The sequence below is a fragment of the Neolamprologus brichardi genome, chromosome 11 (assembly GCF_056152115.1).
Source record: "Neolamprologus brichardi isolate AB-2024 chromosome 11, ASM5615211v1, whole genome shotgun sequence".
Classification (NCBI taxonomy): Eukaryota; Metazoa; Chordata; class Actinopteri; order Cichliformes; family Cichlidae; genus Neolamprologus; species Neolamprologus brichardi.
The window spans coordinates 12,740,542-12,752,638 of record NC_142114.1 but is presented as its reverse complement, the minus strand read 5'-3'; the positions used below and the strand labels follow the sequence as shown (position 1 = coordinate 12,752,638).

The window sequence follows — 12,097 nt, the reverse complement described above, 5'->3', positions numbered from 1 at the left end:
CCACTTTTCATAACTTTATATTTTGGACTCTCTTAGGCAAGCTTTCTTGTCATTTCTTTAAGTAGTCTCCAGGTGTAGTTCTCCAGGCTTTTTGAAGAACATTCAAAGCTCCACTTGGGATGTTAGCTGTCTTTTTCATCTGTTCTCTGTCAAGATGATCCCACATTGCTTCAATATTGCTGAGATCTGAGTTCTGGTGAGGCCAGTTCCAAGGCCAACAGTTTTTTTTCTATCCAGGTATACTTTTACTGTTACTTTAATCATGCTGAAAAAATAAAGCTATGGGAATTGCCTGCTTTCCAGGTGATATTGCAAGGCGGATCAAACTTTCATGGCACATTTCTGCGTTCATGTTTCAGTTTTGACAAGATCGTCACGGCTACTGGTGGTAATGCAGCACCAAACCATGGCGGGGCCTCCACTGTGTTTCCTATGCTGAGTGGCTAGAAACACTGTTGTGAGACTCTAGGCCCCCTCCATGAATATTGACGACCATTTGAACATAAAATGTTCAAATTTGGATTCTTTACTTCGTAAGACCTGTTGTCACTGTTGTTGCTTTTCAGTCTAGTTCTTGTCTAATTTAGCATACCTCTGCCTTTTATCCCTACTTCCCTTCCTTAAGGACGGCTTCTGACAGCTACCCTTACACTGAGACCATTGCTGATGAAGTTTCAGTGAACAGTAGATGGATCAACTGAAGGGTCCAATACATCTCTCAGGTCCTGTGTCAGGTCTTTGCTCAATGTTTTCCACCAGTTTTTTAAAGACATGACTGTACATCTTCTGCAAATAGCCTATTTACACCTGCCAATTCATTATTTTTTATTTTTACTTTTAAGGACAAATAATATCACATCTATAGTTCAGAATATCTTAGTTCAGAATATCTTGCCAGCTACAGTTCTTTTGCAAGACTTTGGCACTCACAAGCACAATTACAGGGACACCTGAGAGGGGTGAATGGGAAGAATAGCGTGTTTGTTCTGAATCAGTATGGTGCTTTATTATTATGTGTTCAGCAGGTTAACCAGTTAACCAGGTTCAAGCACAAGGTTGCAAGTGTGCTTGGTGTCAGTGCCCCTTTAGGCCAAAGGTCAATGATTGACTTTATAATTCTGTCATCCGAGGCTTTGTCTTGTGGATACTTGGGTAATGTGACTAGCAATGGTGAACTGGATTACATGATGGTGAAGGCTGTCTGGGTAGACCTGGAAAACCTAAATGGGAAAATTTAGGAGTGTCTGGCAGATGCCCCAGTCCATAGGGTTTTTCACTCCATGTTTAAGACCTCTATTGCAGAGCCAGCAAGCAGAGGTTGTATTTATAAAGTTATTGGTGCCTGTTGTGGTGGCAACCTAAGGATGAGATGAGACTGCTAGGTACTAGTGGTTTACACTGGTCAGGGTAAAGAAGGAGGATTTCTAGGCCTGGTTGACCCTTGGATCTTCTGAAGCAGCAGATGGGTAGTGAAGGGCCAAAAGGGCTGTGGTTTCTGAATTAACAGAAGTAAAAACTTGTGTGAGTAGGTCAGGAGGACTTTCAGCTCACCTCAAGGAGATTCTGACAAACGGTTGGGTTAATACCACAAGGAAAAAAAGCTTTATTCAGGTCATGTATGGTCAGGAAGGACAGTTGCTGACAAAGACTGTGGAAAGATAACTTTGAGGAACTCCAATTCCCAATCAAAATATCCTCTATGAAGAGGGCAGAGGTTGCTGAGAAGCTCCCCAGTGGCAAGGTGCAAGGTTTGGATTGAGATTCCTCTCGGGATGCTAAAGGCTCTGGGCATTGTCGGTTTTTGAGATCACTTGTGACTTTGGTCACAAGGTGGCAGCATTGTGAAATACAGTAGTTAGAATGTGCACATTGGTCTATTCAGGGCTGGGGCATTTTTGGTCTAGGCAGCCCATCATGATTGTATTTTGTAACTTTGTAATATAGTGTGTTATTTAATTTACTTTAGTTACTGTTCTTACTGACTTGGAGCAACTGTGACCAGTGATTCCTCTGGGATCAATAAAGTACTCTGATTCTGATAGATTAAAATTTTCCAATTTCAATTAGATTGATGAAAAGACAGTGAGGGCTTCTAGTACTACTGTTGTTGGTGCATCCCGAACAGCTAACTTCGCATAATCGGACACATTTTTCTTCATCTACTTTTAATTTTGTTTTCTTGTTTGCATTTTCACTAATACCTTTTCACTTTTAAATTTTTCCATCGTTATCAACTACTTCTTCCATGCTAAGTTCTGTTCTACCAGGTGTTCTACAAGGATTATATATTTATTCATATTTGTGTGTGGACTGGATCATGTGCTTGTGAGTCTTCAAAAGTTACACACACATCACTGCACACATTTGTCAAGCTTAGTTTATCTTGTGGATTATATTGTACGCATTCTTCTCCTTTCTTAAAGGATGGTCCAGTGTATGCCATGCTAAAGGAAGCAATCAAGAGAGCGATGAAGCTCCTTTCTATTTGGAGTATTTGGAACAGCTCTTAGTGAAGTCGCCACACAGATACCTCTGGGTCATGTCTCTTAGTTAGGGTCATGTCTCTCAGTTAGGAACCTTCCGAAATAAAATGGACAATTGGAGTGCACCTAGGGATGTGGAAAAGTAAGGGTAAGAAGTCACAGCTGTAGACAATCAAGGAAACAGAGAGGAGGGAAGTACAGCTAAATTCAGAATGCAGGAGACTAATAACTATAAATAAAAACAGGAAGTGAGAAACAAACAGGGGAATACAAAAGTATGAATAAAGTTTACACTTATTTAATTTGAAAACAGGTTAAGTGACAAAAGAACTCTGTTGTACACCATTCTTCCAAATTTGAATATTTTTACATTGGAGAAAACTATCTATGTTCTCAGACCGAAAAAGTTCATCCCAAAGTAAAAATACATGCAATTAGTAGGGTTATGTTAGTTGGTGGCTCTAAATTGCCAATAGGTGTGAATGTGAGTGCAAATGGTTGGCTGTTTGTGTTAGCCCTGTGAAAGACTGGCCATATACCAACGGTGTACCCTGCTTCTGTGTGTTACAGTTCAGTATTGATTCTTGTGTTAGGCAAATGCTCTTTAAAACTCTTTTTTAGCTAAAACATTTCAATGTTTTTTATCTTTTAGTCTTAGAGTGGTAATCAAACTGACGAGTATCTTTTTATTTACAGTGTTAAAAAAGTGAAAAAAGTGCAATAAGTGTTAATAAATCTATTATTACAGTTTAATGGAAAGTGTTTGGAAGTAACAGAATACATGTACCAGTGTTACATATTTAAATAAAAAAATATGAGTAACTATATTCCGCTACAGTTACCATTTAAAAAGATTATAATTAGAATACAGTTACTTTGTTGAAATAAATTGATTACACAGCGGTCTTTTCTTGTTTCATTTGTAGCCTATCCCCTCTTTAATTTTGGTAATTCCAGGCTTTGTTAGAAACCCAAACAAACACACAATAAGATGCTCTAATGTACGCGTCCTGTTAATGTTGCCGGAGTCCGTAACACAATGGACCCGGAGCCAGCACAACAAAGCCAGCAGTGCACGGGCAGGAATACATTCCCTACTTGGAAATTCCGACATAATTTCACATTTAAAGAAGAAAGGGATGGGTGAAATCTGACCGTTCAATGCAAAGTCTGTTTGCCAGCAACCAAGCTGCTCTCAGGGTCAAAAGACTCCAACTTAAAGAAACATCTGGAAGCAAGTTCTTTAAAAAAAACAAAAACAAAACTAACATTAGTCTACTGCAACTACCTTGTTTTAGTTGTGGTAGCCACCTGGTTATGAGCCACCTCAGTATCTTTGATGTAGTATTGCTGTGTGATTTATTACTATTACTGAAGGCTACTCGGCACCGAGCTAACATTATTAGTTGGCTTTAGCTGAGGTTAGTTCATAATAGACTGCAGACTGTTAGACTTGATGGATAACTTTAACAACCTGGTAGCTGCAAATAATCACGTGCAGTTCTGAAAGCAGACAAAAAGAAAACATATCTGATACAGAAATAGTTTTCTACGCCCACCCTACTGTTGCTCATTTTATATTAATTAATTATATAAATTAATATGTTACTCATATTATATTATATTATATTATTTAAAAATCTAGTTGGTATTGGTATGATGAGTAGCCTTCAGTAATATTAATAAATCACACAGCAATAGTACATTCATGTAGTTGTAAAAAGCATGATAATGTATTAAGCAATCCAAAATATTCAGGATGTGTTATACTCTCATTGAGTAACTTAACAGAATACGTTACAAATTACATTCTGGAGCATGTATTCTGTAATCAATAGTTTAATAAATTTTTAAAAGTAACCTTCCCAACACTGGTAATGGATGCTGATACTAATAAACATGGCCTAATAAGCTCAAACATGAAAAAGTTATGTACACAAATAGAAAACTTATTAAATGTAATCTTGAAAGTCTAAAAAAAATTCACATAAAAGTCACATTGGTTTTTTAATCAATAAATTAATAATTACAACCCAAAGCTGCAGCACTTCCACATAGTTTTTCTGGTACTAAGATTGATCAGAGAAGTAGTAACTTTTCTTTCTTACACTTGAAGAGAGTACAGTGAGAGTACTCCCTGCAATAGTAAGAGCAGTTAAAAGTAAATCTGTGCTTTAACATGAAGTAACGTATTAACACAGTTCTGTGCATGAGTGCACTATGTTTGATTTGCTTAAAAAAATAATGTATTTCAGTTTACATTGGCTGATGTTGAAATCTTATTCAGTGCTCGGTGTCTCCTCTGTGATCACTTTGCTTTCTGTGAAGGATTTCAAATCGGCCGTGTCCGTCCTGTTTGAAGTTGCAGCAGCGTCTGACTTTTGGAAAGTCTTTAACAAGCTTAATGACATGGAGTGAGTGGACATAAATGACACGTGGTCCTCTGCCAGAGCACTCTCAAGTACAAAACATATGGACTGCTGAAGCTTCTTCATGAATTCTTCACACATGAAAACATAGAGAATGGGGTTCAGGCAGCTGTTCAGAAAAGCCAGACTCACAGTCAGAGGACCCATGATTCTAACAATGGTCCAGAGGTCTGGGTTATTCATAGCCTTTAATTCTATAAAGTTAAAAACATGGAAGGGTAACCAGCAGATGAAGAATGCAAAAATGATGGAGAAAATGATTCTGCGAGATCTCTGTCGCCTTGTTCTCGGCATGCGCATTGCACGGATGCCTATGGCTACATAAGTCACAAGTATTACCAGGAATGGAATCACAAAGCCCATAAGAAAGCGAAAAGTATATAGACTCCATGTTGATTTCTTGCTTGTCAAATTATATTGACAGTAATGACTCCCATTGCTTTCTGAAACAGTGCGAAAAGTGGCATAAGGAGTGCTGCAGACCGCAGCAATCACCCAGATACCAACACATATGAGCTGAGCTTTGCAGACTGTGCGCTTGTTGTGTGCCCACACCACCATCCAGATGGACAAATAACGATCCAAACTCATCACCGTCAGAGTAAAGATGCTGGCAAACATGTTGACTACACTCACAAAGGTGTTGAGCTTGCACATGAATTGTCCAAAAGGCCATCGTTGACTCTGAGAGAGAGAAATGATCGAGAAACTCAGAAAGGCTGTGAAGAGAAAGTCAGCTATGGCCAGGTTGAGAAACCAAACTGTCTCAACTGTTTTCTGCATTTTGAAGCCCGTCACATAGATAACCAAACCATTGCCCAGAGTTCCAACTATAAATATCACACAGTAGATGACAATAGAGGCTGTTTGTATGTGTCTGGAAGCTGCTTCCAGCCCAGAGGATTGATTTGCAGCTGAAGTGATGTTACCTAAAAACAAAACAAAAAAGTTCATGAAATCATATCACCTTTCACCTGATGACATTTAAAAGAAATGCTAGTATGTGTTTAAATGATCTCACCATTCCCCATGTTCCTTTTAGCTGAGAGAGTCTGTCTTTATTCAATGTTGAACTCGATCTTTTGCTGCTTTTATTTGCTCTTGTTACTCCTCCCCCTCAGATTATGCACCAGAGAACAGAAACACCTTTATGTTTCTCCACCACACCTCTATCCTACACCTTTCTAATTACACTAAAAAGGTTGGACAAACCTTAAAAGAGTAGCATTTATTGCAGTGCATTGTGTCTATGTTACATTTTCATTTAGTAACTCTTTGAGGATTTCAACACGAGATATCAAAACAGATAGAAGCATCAGGTGAAATGTCAATGCTTGTGGAAGGTGGGAAACTTGTAATCATGTGTTTTCATCTTTTATAGGATCCCTATTAGCTGTGGTCTAAAGTACAGTAATCCTTCCTGCATGCATTTGCTGCAGATTTTACATGTGTTTGCATATTAGTGATAAGCAATAGTTTCGTTTATCCAGTTTTGCAGGTAGGACTCACTGATGGATCAGCACGGATCGGCTTGCTGGGACTGTGATGAAAAAAAATTCTAGTTTATTCTGACATTCAGATTTAGGTGGTTTTAAATTCACCGTAGAGTTTTGCATAGCCTTTACTGGAAGGTCAATATGACATGGTGTAGCATGCTCAACTATGTTATCAGCTGACTATATGAAAATTCCCAGGGAGGCCAGCGCCAGGTGCTTCTTGGAGAAAGATAGTGGGAGTGGCTCTGCCCAGCAACAATGCGGGTGGGAAAGAAAGTTGTGTGTGTGTGTGTGTGTGTGTGTGTGAAGGTATAAAAGATGAGCTGCAATGTCCCAAAGACAGAGGTCTCGTGACTGTAGAACTGTGATGTTTGATTTGTGTCAGCTCTCCTGCATGCAGTATTTCAAAAAGCTTGGCCACAGCTGATCACGTTGCAGACTTTATTAACAGAAAATTCCATCTCAGGACCAAGAATGAAGTGGAAAGAGTCTGAAGGCATATTATGTTTTTTTTTACATTTATTTATTTTATTATGATTATTTTTAGCATTTCATTTGTGTAAACAAAACTGTGCAAATGTTCATGTAAATGTACCTGCAGTTTAGTCTAGCCTCATCCACTGATCAAATATTTGGTTCCAGAGAAAATACTGATAGAGGACAGCAGGCAAACAGGTGACACACAGTCATGGCCTGAATAAAGATGTGGTAATAAACCGTACATAAAATACTCCCATTCTGCAATAAAGAAGGTGGACAGGTGGCTATACATTCAGTCAAGGGCTCGCATTTTAAGAAAGCTTTAATTGGTCTGGTGTTGTTGCTAAACCTGAAAATATACTTTATCTAAATTGACTCTTCATTGTAGGGGTGATCATATTCTTCCAGGATCCCACAGTGGACTGAAGAAAACAAGGAAGGTGTATTGTTATGGGACACTATAATTGACTTACGACAGTCTGTATCCACTGCCATCCTGCAATAAAGAAGATGCATATGCATCCAGATGGCAAACACATAATTTTATAGTTTAATTTCTGAGTAATGTGAAATATTTATTCTGTTTGCTTTAAGGTTGGCAGTGAATTGGTTGTTGTGAGGTACATTTCCAGAGTGCTGTAAGGGTTCACCTGAAGTTATGGACTTTGACCAGAAGGTGGCAAAATTGTAAAAGGCAGTGATTACTCCACGAAGATGTTGACCGGTATTGTTTTAGTTTTACCTTTGTTGTAGGTTGGGTTTGTGTTTGCTTTGTGTCAAACTAGAGATTCATGGAGAATGAGGATGGTTGCTGTTGTAGTAGTTACTAAATGTGTATGTAATTTGCTGAAATTTGCTCATGTACACAATTTAAAGTTACCATTCCATATTATTACAAGATGATGCATGTCTTGATTATTTTTCTCTTTGAGCTGTTGATGTTAATAGCCAATATTTGATGTGTGGGCTAGAGGCTGCCATCAGACACACTGCTCACCATCAGGCGAGGCAGGCAAATGCTTGGGGCACCACACCACTGACAGGTCCTTGAGGGCTGACAAACTTTAAACTACAGCAGCCCAAAGCTTCAGCACAGTCTGGTACACTTTGCCCACTTTCAAAAATCCTCACAGACACTGGATATGAAAAACAACAAACCAAGACAGCTGTTTATAGATTGTTAGTTTTAGTGTGCTGTTTATCATACAAATAACATACATTGAGAGATGGTAAATATGTAACCACGCGTTTTTGTTAGGCTCCTCCTTAGCTGTGCCATAAAGCACAGTATTCCTTCTTGCATGCATGTGTTGGAGATTTTGTATTTGTTTGCACATTGCACGTTATAAGCAATAGTGTGGTTAATCCAGTGTTGCAGGTAGGACACACTGATAATGGATCAGGACTGAGCAGAGGTGCATCAGTTTGTTTTACATGGCGAGGGCTTGCTAGGACGCAAAATTAATGAGTCTAATGGAAAATTATCCCCCCCCCTCCCCTCCCATTTTTCTCTGGGAGATATTCTGGTTATGTAGAAGTGTTGTTTTTTTGGTTTTGGGGTTGTTGTTTTTTTTACATTTGTGTAGGCAAAACTGTGCAAATATTTATGCAAATTTAACTTTGGAAATAAAGTCACAGGTTTGTTCAGTCCAGCTTCAGCCAGTGACCACACATTTGGTTCAGTGGATGCTGCTGTTGGATAAGAGTAGACAAACAGATGAAGCACAGTATACCTGTGCTGAGGAGGACAGCTTTAGAAGTATGACGACACTGTTACACTTCTGGGAGTTGCAGTAGGGATCAAAGATGGCCTGAATGGGAGTTGAGGATAAACCACACATAAACCAGTCCTGTACTCTGGTACATAAATGTATATCATTTGTGGTAATGACATTACTGATAAACAGAGCTTTGTGTTGTATTGTTGTTTACCCTGAAAATGTACTTGATCTGAACTGAATTTGATGTTTTAATGTACATTTCAAGTGTACTGTAGAAGTTCACCTGAAGTTTTAGACTTTGCTCACAAGGTGGCAGCACTGTAAAAGAGAGTGGGTACTCTGCCAAGATTTTGATATGTGCACACCACTCTATCTTAACTTCATGTTTGCTATAAGTATAAGAGCTTGTGTTTGCTTTAGGTAAAGCTGCAGATAGTGATGAAGTAAGATTGCTGTGTAAAGTAACTGGTAAATATGAATATAAATTTTATACATATCTCTGTACATTTTTATTTAGGCATAAGAACTTTGGTTGCTTATGTTTATAGGACCACTTTATGTCTATATTCCTCTTGCTATAAGAGCTGTGTAACACCCAAATTTCTCATTCATGGGATAATTAAGGTTTATTCTATTCTATTCTATTCTATTCTATAGTTTCCTGATATCCTAGTTTCCTGAAAAGTGCATAATTTAATCAAGATTTTTTTTTTTGAGCTGCTGGTGCTAATACACTGCATTTGACACTTGTACTAGAGGCCTGCCATGTCCTCACATGTGTATCAATATGATATAAGTGATTGTAAAACAAACTAGTGTCCGTTTCGACACTACTGCAAGAAATCCAGTCATTATGCCCTGTTTTTAACAATAGATACTAAATATTAAATGTTATTGTGCAGCACGCAAGATAGAGAGCGCACAATGTGCTTTGCCAAGAAAGGTGTAGTTTGTGTCTGTGTACACCTGTGTGCACACCTGTGCGGATCAGCACGCTTGTATTCAAAAGGTTTCTTCATGTAACGATCTGCTAGGGAGTGTGGGGAGCCATTGCCTCGTCCCCCAGGGCATGAAGCAGGTATGGAGGAGATCCAGACCCCAGACATCCAGAGGACCCAGAGTATGAGGACCCAAGGAGGACCACCAAAGGGGCAACTGTGCCACCCTCCTGGGAAGAGCTGAGGAAAGCCCCAGACAAGGGGTCACCCAGCAGCCACGGAGCAGAGGCCAGAGGGGGATGCAGTGACATGTCCGTGGGCTCTGCCGGCAGCCAGCTGTGCCAGAGAGGACTGAGCCCCAGGCCCAGAGGCCAGAGGCCTGAGGGTGCCCCACCCCCCAGAAGGGGCCCAGCCAGGCCACAGGCGCCAGACCCCGCCAAGTCGCCACCAGGAGTGAGCCAGTACATACATGAGCTCCCAGCCCCAGACACCAAGACCCACCAATGCGCCGACATCTGAGGGCATCAGCCACCGGCAGAGAGTGTGGTGAGGGAGATAGGTCTCCCTCGGAGATCCGGAGATGTTCCCAGTGAGGTGGAGTCTAAGACCCGACCTGACATATAGACACAGACAAACAGGCGCACGCAGGCACAAACGTGCATTCCCACCCCCATATACACATAAGCAAACATTTAGCACTCACCCGACGTGGAGACAGACAGAAACAGACACTGTACACACAATCACACTCCCATACATACTCAACATACTCTATATCCCAGGTCCAGGAGTTATTGTAGTTTTTGTCTTTAGCAACATCATGTTGAATGTGAGACTAAATTGGGCTACCTGAACCGGGACCTGCCAAATCTGTGCTGCGTGCATGCCATCATTCTGTCAGTATGTAATCCACTGAAATTGCAGCCACCAAGATCTTCAATGTCAGTTTAATGATTTATTGGTTAAAAACTGACAAAAAAAAGTGCTATAACTTAGAAACTATGACTCTTACAAGTGTGGTGTACATTGTCTATATATGCAAAAACAAAACATTTACGCTGCCTGCCTGCACTCTACATGGACCTCTTCGCCATTCTGCACTTATTCCTGTCTGAATACTTGTAAAATATTATGACTTCTATAGTTAAATAAACATCAAGTATATTACCAAAAATTATTTAGTATTAGCTGAAACTGACAATGGGATGGATACATTTTTCAAACTATTCCTCAAACACCCCCCCCCCCCCCCCCCCCCTCCACAAAAAAACAAACAAAAAAAACCAAGAAGCAGTAATAACTGTATTACTGGAAAACTGTGCATAAAATATCAAAAGTAAAAAATACTTTATATTGTGATTGACATCAAGCTGTCGACCCCTCTTCATCATCATCACCCCTTTCCTTGTTAATGTAGCAGAAGTTTTAGAAGCTTTTTCACGCTCCATCTTCTCTACATCTGAGATGTTGGCAACCATGGTTAGCTAGAGAAAACTCATCTGTTAAATGGTAAATGAATTACATTTTTTTTAACTTATTAATGCTAACTGTGCTTCCACACGAAGCACAATTTCCAGCTGGTCTCAGAGCAGTGAAAGCAGAGCCAGCTTGCTTGTCAGTTACCATCAAGGGTCAGCTGTTTATCCACAATGTGCATGCACAAACTACCAGAAGCTGCTGTCCTCTCCGCTCACCCAGCTCCAGCCATTGTGGCACGGCCTTAAAAAAATAGAGCTGCAGATTGAAAGTACAGCTGTCAGCCACAAGATGGCAGTAATGTAAAGGCTACATGCACATAACTGACAAGCAAGGAGCTTTGTGACAGTACTGTCTGAGATGAAATGAAAATCTATCAATATATCACATGACATTTGATCCTTGACCTCTACCTTAAGATCAGTAGATTGATCTGAAGGCAAATATGATGATAATGTTATTTAGAGCTATTTAAACCCATGTTTCTTACTGCATATGAAGCAAGAGGCAAGATAACTAGAACCAGCTGAGGGACTCTGTGGTTCATTTCCTGCTCTCCATACTTTAATAACCTACAAATAATGCTAAGGAGTTAATGTGGTGAGGGACATTTTTCAAGGAGTTATTTTCCTTTTTGCTTTTAATTTCAAAGAGATGTGATGTTTGATGTAGTCAGATTTACATAGTGTGTTCCATTGTGCAAATGGAACAAGTCTATAGTATATAGCGTTGTGATATTCTGTTAGATCAACAGGGTGTAAGTCAGGTGTGTAATGCAGACGGACAAATGTGGCATGTTTTTATTCACAGCTTTAAAAATGCATAAAGATCAATAAATGTTCAGTCTTCGGCTGTGAAATGGATGCTGGGAATAATAAACATGTTATACACTACCAGTCAAAAGTTTAGACACACCTTCTCATTTACTTGCTTTTCTTTATTCTCACAACTGATGGTCCCAACTGCATTGAGAAGGCGAAAGATTCTACAAATGAAACCTGACAAGATACACCTGAGGGAGACTCAGACAATACATAGTCACAAGATAATGAGGGGAAAAGAAACACCTGGGGA

General features: G+C 39.7%; 1 protein-coding gene across 1 annotated transcript; it reads right to left on the bottom strand.

The window, feature by feature from the left end:
- Positions 1 to 4,762: 4,762 nt before the first annotated feature.
- LOC102794933 (C3a anaphylatoxin chemotactic receptor-like) lies at positions 4,763 to 5,943 on the bottom strand. The gene is made up of 2 exons (XM_006801489.1): positions 5,934 to 5,943; positions 4,763 to 5,841 (listed from the first exon to the last, which is right to left on the bottom strand). The coding sequence occupies exons 1-2, from the start codon at positions 5,941 to 5,943 to the stop codon at positions 4,763 to 4,765; spliced, it is 1,089 nt and encodes a 362-aa protein (XP_006801552.1).
- Positions 5,944 to 12,097: the final 6,154 nt, after the last annotated feature.